At 43.3% G+C, this 17,951-nt stretch overlaps 1 protein-coding gene and 1 long non-coding RNA gene across 10 annotated transcripts in view; both read left to right on the top strand.

Moving 5' to 3' along the window:
* Positions 1 to 17,951, top strand: part of LOC310668040 — a 1,372,673-nt gene that overhangs the window by 1,219,420 nt on the left and 135,302 nt on the right. The window lies entirely within an intron of this gene.
* Positions 1 to 17,951, top strand: part of PSD3 (pleckstrin and Sec7 domain containing 3) — a 148,884-nt gene that overhangs the window by 62,643 nt on the left and 68,290 nt on the right. For all 9 annotated transcript variants that reach the window (XM_083419562.1, XM_083419558.1, XM_083419561.1 and 6 more), the window contains one exon: positions 102 to 191. In XM_083419562.1, the coding sequence (XP_083275688.1) occupies positions 102 to 191 (90 nt within the window). The remainder of the gene's footprint in view (positions 1 to 101; positions 192 to 17,951) is intronic.

Here is a 17,951-nt window from a genome sequence, read left to right as displayed (position 1 = left end):
AAATATCAATTAGAGCTTTTAATATGCAACTCATTTTATAGGCTACTGTCCTTTTCTTTTCTGAGAATTGCATTAATATGTATGTGTCATTTATCTTTCAGAATATTGGCAAAAAGATGTCCTGTCAAGAATTCATTGCCAACCTTCAGGGAATGAATGAAGGCAAAGATTTCCCAAGGGAACTCTTGAAGGTGAGGCACTATATTATCTTTCCGTTGTGGGAATACAACATTAACTCTAACTCTGCCGTCCGGCTGTGCTAGGGTGATGCTTTCAAAACGATCGAACTTCTTGTATTTTAATGATTTTTATTTGTTCTTTGAATGAATGGTAATACATTGATAGTGCCTGCTATATGCCGATCACATTTATCTTTGCTGTTCTAGTTATGGACATTTATTTTGACCACTCCTAGTGCAGCTGATCCCACACTCTGCACTGGGAGAGGGGCTGAAGACATTACACCAGCGCGTTGGATTCTACCGCCATTCTAGGACAGGGATGGACAAGCCTGAGGCTTGAAGGGCCTCCTTTGTTTTTGTTTTTTACTAGAAACTCAAGCTTCACCGGAGCCAAGTGATGGTGCATGGCGGCTCTTGGATATTTAGGACGATATGCACCTTAAATAATTTTGCACAAGCAATTATTGCTTACTCAATGGGACTTTCCCCCTCTTCCCCTCTCCTTCCTCTGCTTGCACCTTGTGTCATCCTCAAGTCTGCTCCAGGGGGTTGGGGAAACCCCCAGAACAGATTTAGGGGTTCAGGGAGGAGAAGGGGAGAACATTTAGTTGCACTGATGGAATGTTCTCCTTAGTTCTGTGTTGAATTCTCCCTGTAAGGCTGTACCCACTGACAGTCATATTCAGAGTAAGCCCATTGAAAGTAAGGGGTCTGACTAACTTAGGCTTCTTAATTTCAGTGGGTCTACTTGGAATAGGACTAGCATTGAATACAACCCTTAGCATTAAGGACCAGAGTTCCTGTGAGCACATGTTTAGAGCAGACATTTGTTTTCAGGATTAGATCTGACCTGACAGTTGTTTCTCAGGCATATGTCTGCACACACACATAGTTTTCCTGCAAGCTTTTTCTTGGTTCAGTAACCTAATGGGGGTGGAGGACCATTTTCTTGTTTGCTGCTGTTTAAACCATTGGGAGACGAAACCTCACTTGCTGATCTACTAAAAACTACTCCCATGGTCTACCAATAGATCACAATCTGCCTATCCCTGCAATATGATACTTGGAGCAGGAAAATGTGATGCACCATTGATGTGTCATGGCTGCCAATGCTTACCCAGCAGCATTGTACCAAGGGAGGAGGTAACAGATGGACCAACGTTCTCTGATGCAGCGTGGGTTATGGGTGCAGCAGTATCCCAGAAGCATTGCCATTGCCCAGAAAGCACAATCCCACCCCTGAACCCTGACTCACTGAACAAAGAGGAGGACAGGATGTCAGCAGGCAGTGCTAGTATACTATCTCACAGTTGGAAACAGAATACCTATCCTTAGTTTTGGGAGATGATTGAGACAATATATGCCCTTCCTTTCTAGTGTAAGAGTGAACAGTGCACCTCCAGTTTTAATTTAGAAAACATGTGGCTTGAGTATCAAAACTTTGGCAAACATTGCCTTAATATTAAAAAGGTAAAGGGACCCCTGACCATTAGGTCCAGTCGTGACTGACTCTAGGGTTGCGGCGTTCATCTTGCTTTATTGGCCGAGGGAGCCGGCGTACAGCTTCCGGGTCATGTGGCCAGCATGACTAAGTCACTTCTGGCGAACTAGAGCAGCGCATGGAAACGCTGTTTACCTTCCCGCCGGAGCAGTACCTATTTATCTACTTGCACTTTGACGTGCTTTTGAACTGCTAGGTTGGCAGGAGCTGGGACTGAGCAACGGGAGCTCACCCCATCGCAGGGATTCGAACCGCCGACCTTCTGATAGGCAAGCCCTAGGCTCTGTGTTTTAACACACAGCACCACCTGTGTCCCTTTGCCTTAATATTAGTCCATGCTTAAGTCTTCCGAGGATCATGGATCTGGTGTGTGTGTTTACAGGAAAATGAGTTTAGAGGTCTGAGTGAAATTGTTTCTGGCCCAGTTGTGCTCGCAGGCATCTTAGCATGCCTTAGACTTCCATGTGCTTGTTAATCAATAAGATAGGAGCAGAAGAAACTGGATTCCTCTCCAGGCTTCTTGATCAGGGCTGTTTTTATTCATCATTGGAACCTGCACGGCACCAGAGGCCAGATGTAGCAAGGACAATGCACAACAGGGGCCATTTGTTCATATACGACTCCAATAATAAGGTATATGGAGGCAGATCTTGAATTCTCCAAACTGGATTGAGACTAGCAAGTGCCTTGTGTAATAAGCGAAAGCGGAGAAAGCCAGACAGGCTTTTTATTAGAAAGCTAAGGCTGCCTGCGGAGTATTTATGGTAACAGGGTTTTTTCTAGGTAGCTTTGGAAAGAAGGTGCCTTTGGGCTTTTACATTTGAATGGAAGATATAATTTGAGATTGGGACATTCTGTATGGTACACATTACTGCTTTTCTCCCCTTGCGTGCCGAGTTGTATATATGTTCACTCAATTTGTTCCAGCAGATGAATCTGAATAGTTGGTGAAGCCTGGGTTTGAGGTGCTGAACATTCCCCATTGTTGGCACTAATAGGAATGTTTCTCTTTCTTTTGTCCGATTTGCTTGTGCAGGTTGTGCTGGTTGTTACTGCATTTGGTTTGCAATGGAAGAATTTTTTTAAAATGATGTTTTGGTGCACAAAGAAGTGTGGCTTGAAGTCTTGTAACACCAGCAAAGGAAGACTTACGTTTATTTTTTTGTCTTTCCTTTTGTTGTGATCCTGAATGAAACATATTGACACTTGGAATAGAAAATTGCTGTATACTGTTGATGCCCCCTGCACTGCAGTTGGAATCTGGAGGGTAAACTGGCCTAGAATTTGGTCTAGGGAGGGTTAGGAATAGCAAATCATTTCTATGTCTGAAGCAATGCAGATCTGGGCCTGAGTGGAATTGGGATGGAAAGTTTCGGGTAAACTGCTGTAAGTTCCTTGGAGGGTGGGTGAGAAATGAGTGCAAGAAACAAGTCTAGTCCAACTTTACTCAGGGCTGGATTTCTCTGCAGTAGAAGTGGCCAACTTGGTGCTCTCCCGATATTGAGGGCTACAGCTCCAATCCGCTCCAGCCAGCATAGTCAGCGGTCAGGGATGATGGGGAGTTGTAGTCCACAACATCTGGAGGACTTTCCTGTGGCTTTCCGATTTTTTTCCACTTTGAGGGAGGCCTCTCCCCTGAAGAATCTACCTACATGCTGCAAATAGGTTTGTGGGGCATATTCTAGGGAGAATACAGTGGTACCTCAGGTTACATACGCTTCAGGTTACATACGCTTCAGGTTACACACTCCGCTAACCTCGAAATAGTGCTTCAGGTTAAGAACTTTGCTTCAGGATAAGAACAGAAATCAGGCTCCAGCGGCGCAGTGGCAGCAGGAGGCCCCATTAGCTAAAGTGGTGCTTCAGGTTAAGACCAGTTTCAGGTTAAGTGCGGATCTCTGGAACGAATTAAGTACCTAACCCGAGGTACCACTGTACTCAACTTGCCCAGGGTACTGTGTGTGTGTGTGGGGGGGTGTCTCAGTGTTTGCCCACATGAACTGAAGATCACACTGTAGAATACAGTCTGTGCTCTCCTACATTGAAGGGGGTTGGATTTTGTGACCATTGGGGTCTATTCCAACTCTGCAATTCTATGATACACTTTTAATAAGTAAAATAAAAGCAAAACTGGTGCTTTTATTTAGGCTGGGACCCTTAGGTGGAAGAATATCAGCTCTTAAGCCTCAGCAACCCAAAATAATTTCCAGCCAATCTGTTTTGGGGCCTGACGAAGGTTGCTCATCTGGTCTCCCCACATCCCTCCCTGGTTCCCTAGATTGGAGCTGCTGCTTCTTGCTTGGCTTCTGTCCTAGACAAGTATGTAGGAATTATTCAAGCATGTGTTTTTAAAGATACTGGCTCTGGCTGTTTGTGACTGAGAAAGCTTCAGCCAATGTTGACAAATCAGCTTATTTATAATGCTGTCTTGGAGAGGTGCAGCGGAATGGCCCCAGACTCTAATTACAGGCTCTTATTGACTGGATCGATCTCTAGCGCCGTATTTAAGCAGCCCACTTAGTGTAATAAAGGCAGCTTCCTCTTCATCCCTCTCTCCCAGATGTATATCTTTCTGCGAGCAGATTGTACTTTTTATGACCATATTCCAGACATAGTCCTCCCAGCTGCTCTAAATGAATTGGCCAATATCCCCCAGTTCCTTCAGCTGGAATAAAGATTAAAGACCTGTCTAGGCTAAACGTGTGGCGAGGATGTTGCATTCCATCAGATCTTTGGCTGGTGTAGCTCAGTTCTAAAAAACCCGAAGACGGTTGCCTTAATTTGGATGTGCCTTGCATATCTTCTGAAATGAGAAGAGAAAGGAGGTTGTTGAAATTGTGTAGTTTCTTCTTCCAACAAGCCTTGAACTTCCTTTGCTCCTTCTTAGGTAAAGGTAAAGGTAAAGGGACCCCTGACCATTAGGTCCAGTCGTGACTGACTCTGGAGTTGCGGCGCTCATCTCGCTTTATTGGCCGAGGGAGCCGGCGTACAGCTTCCGGGTCATGTGGCCAGCATGACTAAGCCGCTTCTGGCGAGCCAGAGCACCGCACAGAAACGCCATTTACCTTCCCGCCGGAGCGGTACCTATTTATCTACTTGCACTTTGATGTGCTTTCGAACTGCTAGGTTGGCAGGAGCTGGGACTGAGCAATGGGAGCTCACCCCGTCGCGGGGATTCAAACCGTTGACCTTCTGATCGACACGTCCTAGGCTCTGTGGTTTAACCCACAGCGCCACCCGCGTCCCTTGCTCCTTCTTACATTTGGTCAAATAAACTCAAGTCTCTTGTGAAAGGGGGCTTATTTGTATGTTATATAAAGGGATTAAATGGTTCCTCTGGTAAGAGTTTTCAGGTGTGTGTATGTACCACCAGGGGAGATTTGATTTAAATCAAATTGATTCACGATTTAAATCACAATTTTAACGACTAGTCAGTAAGACTTGATTTAAATCATTTTTCTACATTTTCCTACATTGTTGCTGATATAATCTTAATATTTACAACCAGATGAAGTTTTCATTTTTGGAATAATAAATTTTCAGAGTAGTTTTTACAGCCATTTCAAAAATTACTGATTTGGTTATACTATTTGAAATACAAGACAGATCATTGTGAAATCATTGCGAGGTTTAATAAGTTAACTGTTTATATTTGGACAACTTTTCTGCTGTACTTCATTGGAAGGAGAAATATAATCATTTCCTTAATAACAATTTCAACAACTTATTTACCTAAAACAATAACATTATAGCATATGTATCCCTGTTTGTTAACTGATGTGGTTAAACAAAAAAACAAAACATAGACTGAGTTTTAGCACACATGAAAAACTTAAAACAAATCCTTATTTCCTGATGAATAGTCTTTTTGGACTATACTATAACTTAAATCGCGGGTGGCGCTGTGGGTAAAAGCCTCAGCGCCTAGGGCTTGCCGCAGTTCGAATCCCCGCGGTGGGGTGCACTCCCGCTGTTCGGTCCCAGTGCCTGCCAACCTAGCAGTTCGAAAGCACTCTCGGGTGCAAGTAGATAAATAGGGACCGCTTACTAGCGGGAAGGTAAACGGCGTTTCCGTGTGCGGCTCTGGCTCGCCAGAGCAGCGATGTCTCGCTGGCCACGTGACCCGGAAGTGTCTCCGGACAGCGCTGGCCCCCGGCCTCTTGAGTGAGATGGGCGCACAACCCTAGAGTCTGTCAAGACTGGCCTGTACGGGCAGGGGTACCTTTACCTTTACCTTATAACTTAAATAGGAAACTATATTTAGAAAGATTTTTCCTCCAAAAGCATTTTATTTAAAAAATCTGATTTAAATTTTTAAAATCCAATTTAAATTTTTAAAAAATCTGTTTATTATTATGTATATATATATATATATATATATATATATATATATATATATTTAAAAATCATTGATTTTTATCCATCCTGTGCACCACGCATAGAACAAAACCAGCTCTTTTCTAATCTCTTGCATGGGAATGGCTGCGGTGCAGCTCAGGGCCATGGGGAAGGGGAGCCCCCACTGCAGCTCCTGGGGGGGCGGGGCTGGCAGAGGGAGAAGCTGGTGTCTGGGGTTTCTCACATTACATTGTGACTTGGGAAGGAGCAACATTGCAAGAACGTGGCCAGAACTTCCTTGTTCCACCTTGCAACCACTTTTATCAGGAACTGTGAAGCATCTTTCTGATGCTACAAACAGAAAACTTTGGTCATGTTTGGTCAAGAGTATTAATCTCTAGGGCAGGCATCCCCAACCTGCGGCCCTCCATATGTTTTGGCCTACAACTCCCATGATCCCTAGCTAACAGGACCAGTGGTCGGGGATGATGGGAACTGTAGTCCAAAACATCTGGAGGGCCGAAGGTTGGGGATGCCTGCTCTAGGTGCTGTCTATTTTGGAGGTATGGTTTCTGGCAGTTTTGGAGAAGTTTACGGCTAAAGTGTGATTATTTAGGGAACAATTTAAAAGAGACAAATTTTACAGCATTCGGTCTGACCGTTGCTTATATAGCAGAATCAGAAGATCTCAACAGAACACCAGTGCAATACACATTTATATGAAACCAGTAACATAAACTAGACCTTCTCTTCAGAGTCCAGATACACAGTGACTTCTCATAGAATTGTAGCATTGGAAGAGGCCCCAAGGGTCATCTAGTCCAACCCCTTGAAATGCAGGAATTTCAACTAAAACATCCATGACAGATAACCATCCAACCTCTGCTTATGAAGGAAAGTCCATAACCTCCCAAGGGAGACTGTTCCGCTGTCAAACCACTCTTACTTATGATGTAGTAGACATTTCTGTGAGGCAGCAGACAGATAAGAATCTCATTTTTTATTTTTCATTTGATTAATATATGTATTATGAAAAGAAGTGCTGGGGAAAAAAATCTAGTTGTTTGCAATTATATCTATCTTGTTAAATTCAAATGAGTTCCTATTGAACAAGAGAAAAGAAAGCCCCATTTGGGATCTGATGCATAAAGATGTAGAAAGAAAGTTACATGTTGCAGGGTTAATACAGTGCGTAGTAAGCCCATGGAACTTGCTGCCACAAGATGTGGTGAGGGCCACCAATTTAGAAGGCTTTAAAAGGGATTAGACCAGGGGTCAGCAAACCTTTTCAGCAGGGGGCCAGTCCACTGTCCCTCAGACCTTGTGGGGGGGCTGGACTATATACTGAAGAAAAAAATGAACAAATTCCTATGCCCCACAAATAACCCAGAGATGCATTTTAAATAAAAGGACACATTCTACTCATGTAAAAACACGCTGATTTCTGGACCGTCCATGGGCTGGATTTAGAAGGCGATTGGGCCGGATTTGGGCCCCCGGGCCTTAGTTTGCCTACCCATGGATTAGACAACATAATGTAGGATAAAGCTATAAGTGGCTATAAGCTATAGGTCCTGATGGTTATATGCTAACCCAAAGATCAGAGGCAGCATTCTCTGAAATACTAGTTGCTGGTGGGGTGGGAGGCAGAAGGGGGGGGGGCATAGCCTGCTTGGTCCAGAGGGGCATATGGTTGGCCCCCATGAGAAACAGGATGCTGGACTGGAGAAGCTTTGGGGATGCTCTTGAAACATGTCTGCAGCTGATAATGCTGCCAATAGATGTGGCAGTCTGCCCTTCCTCAAGGGCATTTCTCATACAACTTAAGAGGCGCAGGTATGTGAAACATCACTTTCCAAATTAAATAAGGGAGGTGGCTTAGAATACCTACTTTCCCCCGAAGCCTCCCAATGTTTCCTATTGGATTTGCTTGGTATCTGTGGGTCCACCAGATGGCACTAGGCCACCGTGGTAGCAGCACACCAGTTGTGTTGGACTATCTTATCTCCTGTGGGACTAGAGACGCCCACTGCCTGTAATTAATAATAAAACAGGAAGCGTGGAATAGATTTTATCTCGTGAGTCATAGCTCTCCCTCTCTCTCTCTAGCTCTAGTCCCATTTTGGAGGTTTCTGCTTCATCAGTAGCTGCATCTGAAGGATTGGTGGTTTCTTAATAACCTTTCTGAAGGTCTAGTAATAGATGGTGGGGGTCAAGTCTACTTTTCTAGAAGAAGAGCTCACCACGAACTTCTCCCTTGTTCTCTCAGAATGCCAATGGCGTCCACCTGAGAAGTGGATGAGATGAGCTCCTGTGAACTCTGGCTAAAAAAAAAGCTCTGGTGGCAATCATTAGAAGCTATAAAACTATAGAGTTGTGTTTTTTATTTTTATTTAACCCTATGAGTTAAACTTGGCTCCAATAGTTCACTGTACAGCTCTGACCACTCTGCCACCTGGCTCCTCCCTCTGCCCATCCCAGTAAGCATCAGTGAGGCTATTGCTGTGGCTTTCCCTCAACTGGAAATCTTCTGTAGCCCAAGGGCAACTAACAGAGCTGATGTTTCTGGCAGGGAGGAGAGAAGCAGAACCCTGTAGCCAGTGTGGTGTAGTGGTTAAGAGCGGTGGACTCGTAATCTGGTGAACCGGGTTCGCTTCCCCGCTCCTCCACATGCAGCTACTGGGTGACCTTGGGCTAGTCACACTTCTCTGAAGTCTCAGCCTCACTCATTTCACAGAGTGTTTGCTATGGGGGAGGAGGGGAAAGGAGACTGTTAGCTGCTTTGAGACTCCTTAAGGGGAGTGAAAGGTGAGATATCAAGTACAAACTCTTCTTCTTCTTCTTCTTCTTCTTCTTCTTCTTCTTCTTCTTCCTCTTCCTCTTCCTCTTCCTCTTCCTCTTCCTCTTCCTCTTCTCCCTTTCTGGCCTTTGGAAGGGGAACCAGGCAGGTCTTCCACCTGCTGTAATGTTCTCTGAGCTGTGTGTATGTCTAGTCAGCTGATGGGTGAATCCAGAGTGTGTTTCTTTGCTCTATAGTTCCAGGAGTAAAGGTTACCTGGTTTGGATCTGCTCAGTATCTGAACGAGAGAGTGCCTGAAAGTGTCACTTACTCTCCTGTAAGCTTCTTGTGATGGACAGGATATAAATATATCAAAACCAGCCCAGTGCCTTGTAGTTTCAGACTTACTAGGCATAAACTGAACCTGATGGCTTCTTGGCTGTATTTTTTTTGTTTTTTTGTTCAAAGGCCACCATATCTGGTAATCAGAGCTTCCTGGTTTGTTTATTACTGTGTCATTTCATAAATATGTATCATCTTCCTTTTCTGAATAGAAATATTTTATTCAAAATAGTGGGCAAAAATATAAGAAAAGCACAACATTATAATAGCAGAAGAGATGATAAAGCAGTGAAAGGAGAACAAAATATTAGACCACCTGCCTGAAAGTAGGAAGAGAGGAGGCAGTCAATTCTCAACAGAGAGAGGATCCCACAGCAAAAGTGAGCAGGTCCTGTATACAGCAGCCATCTTCCTGGTGGTGATGGGCAAGAGAGCAGAGTTATCATAAAACACGGGGAGGTTCATGTGGGCCTTAAGGTGACACTTTCCTCAATCTATTTTTGATGCTTCAAAGACTAGTACTAGCACTTTGGGCCCAACTTGCACTTTGGGCCCACTTGAGGTATTAGTAGTAGTAGTAGTAATAATAATAATAATAATAATAATAATAATAATAATAATAATAATAATAATTTATTATTTATACCCCGCCCGTCTGGCTGGGTTTCCCCAGCCACTCTGGGCGGCTTCCAACAAAACACCAAAATACGATAACCTATTAAACATTAAAAGCTTCCCTAAACAGGGCTGCTTTCAGATGGTTGCATTATTATCATTTCTAAATTGGACACAACAGGCCGAGGTGGAGTGGGGGCAAACAAAATGGGAAAAGTGCAGTAGTGGTGGATTTTAAGCTTTTCCTCCTGCACGGCAGTCCTGACAAGAATTGCCTCTAGCTGTTACTTGACTTGCGAAGGTTGCTTCCATTGGCACCAATAGGAGCTCCCTTCTCAGGCCAAACAGCAGAGTGCTTCTTGGAGTGATGGTGCAAAGATTTGATGGTTGCCAGAAGCATACATCTGTTTGCTTACAAAAAACAAGGTGTGTGTGTGTGTTTGTGTCTTGGTGAATCGTTAATATTGCTTGTAGGTGTTTTGAGGTGTTAAAAAACGAAAGATGCAGCAGTAAACATTTGTAAAAGCCCTGCTTGCTTCCTGGCTGTTCGTTTCTGTTCTCAACTTTTTGTTGTCTACTGCAGTATTTTCATATTATTGTGACTTAACGGTTTTGATTGATACTTTGGATTGTTTTTAGCCCTCTGGTGGGCCATCTTGAGAGCCTCATTGAAAAGCAGGAAAGAACTGGTTTAAAAAGTAAACAATGTGTTTTTGTGTTTTTTGTTTTGGTAATCTAATCTTGAAAATATCTCGCAGTACCCCTTTATCAAAATCTTAAATGATGCCCCTGCTGTTGCTTCTTCTGCTCGAGACCACTCTAGCCTCTTTGCCTGATTTTTGTCTGCTCAAAATTAGCTGTTGTTAGAACAGTAGAGTCTTCAGAGGTTTTCATGATGAGTACAGCTAGTACTTCAGGAAGTTACCCCAAGCCATATGCCACCAGCGGCATATGCCTTGCAAATGTAACGCACATACGGTCGTGGCAAAAACCCCACTGCTTATAATATGTGTAGGTAGTTCTGAAAGCACTACGTTCACACGGCATTTAAAAAAAATACACAGCACCACCACCTAAAATCCAAGGAGATCTGGCTTCATATGTCTGCAGTTCCACCAAGTTTTTTAGGTTTAATATGTAAGTGTAGGTGGGTTTAAGATGACCAGCTGTGTGCAGAATAAGCAGCCAGATCAAAAATATTCAAAATATATGCTTAATATGCATGTAATGAAAATGAGTGAACACAGATGTGGCTCTCACAAGCAGGTGCATTTGTGCATTTTCTCAGAATAGTTTCCAATGTTTAATCACAGCATATTCATAAATAGGAGCATGCAAAGAAACTTTGCGTCAAAGCATTTTGTGTGTGTGTGTGTGTGAGAGAGAGAGTGAGTTGTGTCCATACATGGTATGCAAACCTGTTTTTTTGTTTTTTCTTGTTATCTTTTTGCTTTGGAAAACACCAGACACCAGAACAGGGTTGAAAATTCAAGGATGAGATTTTACCCTGTATTGGAAATGGAGGGAGAGGGAGAGACAGACAGACAGACAGACAGACAGACAGACAGAAAGGACTTGTGAGTGAAATGGAAATGTATGTGCCTAAATGAAGCTGTATGCTGTAGTTGGGTATGAGTAGAATAAACAGGCATGTTGATGATAGTGGATGCAATGTACAGTAGGCGTAGAGTGGGAAAGAACCGAGTGAGAGGGAGATTTACAGTCTAATCTATGTGACTATGCATAAGAAACAGAGCAAGTACAAGACAGATTCTCTGCAGTGTATATGCATATGTATGTACTGGTGCAGATATGATTTCGGAGTTTAGCTAAGTGAAAGCTAACTCTTATTCAATAATTGGGAGTGGATAGGAGGATCTTATGCTCTCATATACCACAGGCTTTATCCATGGTTTAAAATCCCACTCACAGTTAAAGGGAGATGTCGGTGATTAAGGAATACCAGGCCTCTCACTTAGCCAAGATTCTGACCTCGGGCTTGAAGCTGGGTTGTAAACCCTACTTAACTTGGTTAATCTAACTGCAAATTGTGCTATTTGCAGTTAGGGTGGGACTGGAGAATGAGCAGATACTGGAGAGAGAGAATATGTGACCTGAAGTAAGGGAGCCCCAGTATTACATCAGTATCAGCCTAATTGTATGTGAGACTTTGTTGAGCAGGGCCAGCTCTGCCGTTTGGCAGACTGGGCAGTTGCCTCAAGGTTGCATAAGTGAAGAAGGCAATGCTCTGCCCCTTCGCCTCCCAAAAGACAACTAAGTCTTTGCTTTTTGACACTAGGGAGAACAACATACCGGGGGCTGGGGGAGAATGGGAGATGGGAAAGTAACAATGGGCAAATAGTAACTGATGTTAGCACATCGGCTTCATCCAGCTAGCGAGAAAGATGGAAGGTGGAAAGCCAAAGGTTCCATGAGGAAAGTGGGTTTTGAGGAGGGGTTTGACAGAAAAGAGAGGCCTTTTTTCAGGTGTTTTTTAAAAGTTATTATGTGAAGGGTGCTGAATTAGCTCTGCCTTACCCCCACAATGCCTGTTTTCAAGTTGGAAGGAGATTGTCTGCCGTGTGGAACCTCTTGTCTGAGAGGAGGGTTTCTATGCAGTTTGGAATCCCTTTGTTTCAAAGCATGTGGGTGAAGGAGGTTTCAAAAACCGTGGGGTGTCTCCATGGATACAAGAGGGTCTCCGTTGCAGATGGTCCCTTTGCCAGCTCAGAGAAGGTGACCAAAACTGTCACGGGGCAGATCTAACACTTGTCTCCACTATTCCCCCCACCTCCCTAGGGTGGGAACTTAGGAGTTTAAATAATGCTTGAACAGGGCTTGGACACTGCGTAGATCCTCTGAGAAAGAATTCCAGGCATAAGAGCAGCAAGGGAGAATGGGAGAACCAAGGTTAGAGTGTCATGCTAGCATTGGGGGCAACCCAGGTTCAGTTCCCGAGCCAGCAATGAAGCTCCCTTGGTGACCTTGGGCCAGTCACCCTCAGCCCCTCCTACCTCACTAGTGATGTGAGGATGAAATGTTTGCAGGTTGAGGTGCAGAGGAAGAACCATGTATGCCACCTTAGAATGAATCACAGATTCAGGTGAACTTCCACTGTGCAGAGGTGGCTGAAAAACAGCAACCCGAGTAGCAGCTGTTGCCATGAACCGGTAGTCTACCTGGTCTGTCTTTTCACTGCTTCTGTCCTCCACTTCAGCTGTCTGTGTGCTTTGCTGTGTTCCAAGACTGGTTAGTGGCCTTGGCACATGCAGGAGACGACAGTTTCCAGACACAGTGGCTGTATCTCTGCCTGGAGCGGTACAGCTTGCGAGAGCAGAAATAAAATGCAGCCAGCTAGAACGTGCTGTTGCAGCCAGATTTTATTGTTGTGTCTCCTCTCTGTGTCTTCACACCCATCACTTCTTGAACTCGGGGACAAAAAGTACCCAGACTTTTAAGTGGCAAAATACACATATGGCTCAGTCACTTGTAAATGGTGTGTACACATTTAAATGGCCATGTTTCCCTACTATGTACATCGGTATGGGGTCTCTATCCTTTTCCAGTTGTTGCTTCCAAGCATTTAATGAGGACTCTTCCTTCATTGTCTGCTTGATTAAATCTTTTTTATACAATAAAATAATGACCCGGTTTCTAACCGATTTAACTTGGCAGGTGCTGTTTTATTGATTTTGTGTTGACATCCAATTGTTTTCTCTTTATACTGTTTCTGTTATTTCTTGTTGGTACTGAGTTATTTTTATCTACCTTGCTGTTGAAATCCAAGGTTTGCTTACCTTAGAGAACATAAGAACATTAAAAAAGAGCCCAGCTAGATCAAGCCAGTGATCCATCGAGTCCAGCATCCTGGTCTCACAGTGGCCAATCAGACGCCTTGGGGAAAAGCTGCTACCAGGACCTGAGCACAAGAGCACTCTCCCCTCCTGCATTTTCCAGCAATTGGCATTCATACGCATAGTGCCTCTGACTGTGGAGGCAGTTCATAGTCAACATGGCTAGTAGCCATGGGTAGCCTTATCCTCTATGAATTTCTCTAATGCTCTGTTAATGCCATCAGGTTAAGTGCATCACTACCTCCTCTAAGGGGACACGGGTGGCTCTGTGGGTTAAAGCCTCATCGCCTAGGGCTTGTCGATCGAAAGGTCGGCGGTTTGAATCCCCGCGGCGGGGTGCGCTCCCGTTGTTCGGTCCCAGTGCCTGCCAACCTAGCAGTTCAAAAGCACTCTCGGGTGCAAGTAGATAAATAGGGACCGCTTACTAGCGGGAAGGTAGACGGCGTTTCCGTGTGCGGCTCTGGCTCGCCAGAGCAGCGATGTCACGCTGGCCACGTGACCCGGAAGTGTCTTCGGACAGCGCTGGCCCCCGGCCTCTTTGAGTGAGATGGGTGCACAACCCTAGAGTCTGTCAAGACTGGCCCGTACGGGCAGGGGTACCTTTACCTTTTTACCTCCTCTAAGAGCGAGTTCCATAGTTCAACTTACGTGCTGTGCAAAAACAACAACAACCCAAAACTTTCTTTTATCTTTCTTGAATCTTTCTGCATTCAGCTTCATGGGATGTCTGCTAGTTCAAGTGTTAGGGAATTGGGGGGGGGGGGAGAGGCTTTTCTGAATCCACTTTATCCATGCCTTGCATAATTTCACACACTTCTATCATGTTACTTCTTACTCCCCATTTCTCTTAAGTTAAAAGGTACAAATTGCAAGGTTTCCTCATAGGGGATTTTGATCATTTTGGTTGCCCATTTCTGAACCTTAACCAGCTCTGCAATACTCCTTTTTAAGGCGATGCAACCAGAATTGTACACAGTATTCCAAATGCAGTCGCAGCCAGAGATTTGTATAATGGCATTATGCTATCTGAAGTTTGATTTTCAATTCCTTTCCTAGTGATTCCTAGCATGGAATTTACATCCTTCCCCCCAAGCTATCTCACACTGGGTCTAAACCTACATTCAGCTATCCACTGCAACCCCAAGTTCTTGTTCCTAGTCAGTCACCGCTAGTTCCGAACTCTTGACCACGTGTGTGGAATCCAGCACATGTGTGAAATTTCCCCCCAACATGCAGCACTTGTTTACACTGAATTGCATTTGTCATTTTGCTGCCCGTTCACTCAGCCTTTTGGAGCTCTTCACAATCTCTCTTTGTTTTAACAACCTTGAGCAACCTATAGTATCAGCAGATTTGGGCACCTCACTGCTCAACACTAACTCTAAATGGTTTGCAAACAAGTTCAAAATCACAGGTTCCAATACGAATGGTTGGTGGGTTCCATTTTCCGCATCTCTATGTTTGAAATGCTAGGCAAATCAACACACTTACATATGCCCATCTTTTTAAACATGCACAAACCATTCGCAAATGACACATCTGGGGATGTGCTCTGCCATATATATTCTACCAGAGTTCAAAATATAAGATCTGTATTGGTACCTAGGCGGTGTCTATATCGCAGCAGGTTTGCACTGATGTTTGTGTGTGACATGCGTTTCATGCTGTGGTTCAGTGCCATGCTACAAACACATGTGGTTGACTCTTTATCATGTTTCATACTGTTTTGCCAGTGTTGGCTATTTGGTTGTCCTTTACAGTGTTGCTTTTTTAAAAAAAAGATATTTTGTGGCAGTGACCAACTTTCATCATGACAGATACATGGTTAAGAACTTAATTTGTTCTGGAGGTCCGTTCTTAACCTGAAACTGTTCTTAACCACTTTAGCTAATGGGGCCTCCGACTGCCGCTGCGCCGCCGCCGCCCAATTTCTGTTCTCATCCTGAAGCAAAGTTCTTAACCCGAGGTACTGTTTCTGGGTTAGCAGAGTCTGTAACCTGAAGCGTCTGTAACCTGGAGTGTCTGTACCCCGAGGTACCACTGTATACCCAGTGGTCCAAAATTGAGCAAGCAAAACGGGACAATCACCCCATAAGGATATCCCAAACAGGATATTGCTTCAGCTTCTTATATAAACCTGCCTACTTCGCATTATCTCGTCCTCAAAGCGCCCTTAAAAATTATTTGCACGTGGTCCATGTTTCCATGAGCAGATTCCATATGGTTCAGATAACATTTAAATAACAGAGCCATGTGTGAGAGTGACAGTCATGTGGGTCTTGATCATGGACTCGTCACCTCTCCAGGAGGGATTGCGGGGAAGACCCGGGTGGTCCATTCTCTCTTGTTTGGCTGAGTCATTTAAATGTCATCCAAACCATACTGGAGCTGCTTCCATGCAGCTCCCTGGCATTGTTTCAAAGGGTCCTTAAACGGTAAAGTGTTGGGGTTGGTAGGCATCTCTATATGCGTTCATAGCAAGCAGCAATAGATTGAATGGGAATTTAGACTGCATTTCCAACATTTCCGTAAAGATGGTTCTGCTATATTCTCTCCCCTCCCCACTGCCCAATGATCTTTGCTTTAAGACTCCCACCCACCCACCAACACTGCTTGAGTTAAATCAGAGAGATTCAAATGAGTAATTTTAAATTTAAATCCGCTTTTCCATTGCACTTTAGATATTCCTAGAAAAAGAAAGAAACATCACACATTTATTGGCCTGATATAACAAATGTTGATTTTCAATGGAATACAGCCATACAGGGGATATAATTTAACTATATATCATTGCTTAAATCATATAGAATTTTACTCTCTTTTTTTAAACATGCTGATATTACTTAAATGATAAATTGCTCTTTCCTTGTGTTTTTTCCCCCTCAGTTGTGCAGGATAATAAGTAAACCACACACATTCCACAATATATTTAAAAATACAGATTTCTGTTTGCCTTTATTCCTGTGTATACATGAAATAACACTGAGCAAGACAACCTCTTGTAGATAACATGTTCAGAAATTTTTAGAGGCAAGCACTGGTAGACTGAGAAGTGCTTTTTTTCTATTAGATGGTTTGTAAATTTGGTTAGTAGTAATAAATATTTATGATTATGAGAACTGTGCAAATTTCAGGCCCAAGATAGCTAGGGGGCATAAAAAGTCACCTGGATAAGCTCAGAAAAAGAACAATTTTATTGGGATTCCACAAATCTCTGATTTGAAACTACGTCTTTCTAATATTTGACCTAAAGGCCAGCATATAAACATATTTCATTTCTTATTAATGATTACACATTGGAAGAACTCATTGTTTTCTATTTTATTATACAGTATTTCCACCCCTTTAGCTGTTTGTATCCTGTTGCCTATTGTAGGTTTCTGCCTCTAATATACTTACTCTCTAGCATTAATTGTCTTACGGCATATACCAGTGAGCATAACAGTGAAAGCTATATTTAAAATGTCCCATGTGAACAGAAACAGACTTCTTTCAGATGTGCCAAAACAGTTAAAAAGAACTTTTACTGGCCTGAACTGGAAACAAACCGGAAAAAAGGTGAACAATGATCTAGAATTGCACTAGAAAGTTTAATGATATGATTCCCTGTGGTTCACAAATCTTCCTCCAAATCTCTGTAGTCTTGAAATCCACAGACATAGATTTTGTGATCAAAAATGGACAAAAGAAATAGCGCATTTGGATCATATAGTTTATTTTAAAAATCAACTCATTACTGGGAGAAAAGTCCTTTTCCAGTTCATTGTTAAGTCTAGAGAAGCACTGAGATAATAGGAAATGTCAGTTACCAAATGTTTCTATGGTTCCCACTGACTCTGAAATGTCCTTAAGGAGAGATATATGTACTCTACTGCTGAAACCTGTCAACTACTTAGCACAACTCCTGGCTGAGATAACCGGGAAGTGCAAGACTTGTGCCATACTGTCCACCTTAAATCCCTTCCTTCCTTCCTCCTTTCCTCCCTTCCGCTCTCCATTTTCCAAAGAACAACTGTTGTATCAAGTTAGGGCCAAATATATTTAAAACAAGCTTGGAAAGGAGAAAACTGCAGCAATCCCTAAATGTGCCCTACTTTAATAAAGAATTATGGCAGAAAAAGAAGAAATGCAAATTTTGCACACAAAATGTTTCTGTTTTGGTTTTGTGTTTGTGCTGGAAATAGCAAGGAGTTTACTAGCTAAACATTTTAGGTCAAGCTTTCTGCTGAATTTTATCTTTGAAGTAGGGTTCCCCCCACCCCTGTACAATAAAAGCTATTTGTTCCTGAATTCTTAATTTTTCTCTACTGGTCTGCTTGCTTGCTCTGTCTTCATGTTGG

This window comes from Podarcis tiliguerta (genome assembly GCF_965153285.1).
Source record: "Podarcis tiliguerta genome assembly, chromosome: 17".
Taxonomy (NCBI): domain Eukaryota; kingdom Metazoa; phylum Chordata; class Lepidosauria; order Squamata; family Lacertidae; genus Podarcis; species Podarcis tiliguerta.
The sequence above is the reverse complement of the archived record's forward strand: the minus strand, read 5'-3'. Positions and strand labels throughout refer to the sequence as shown.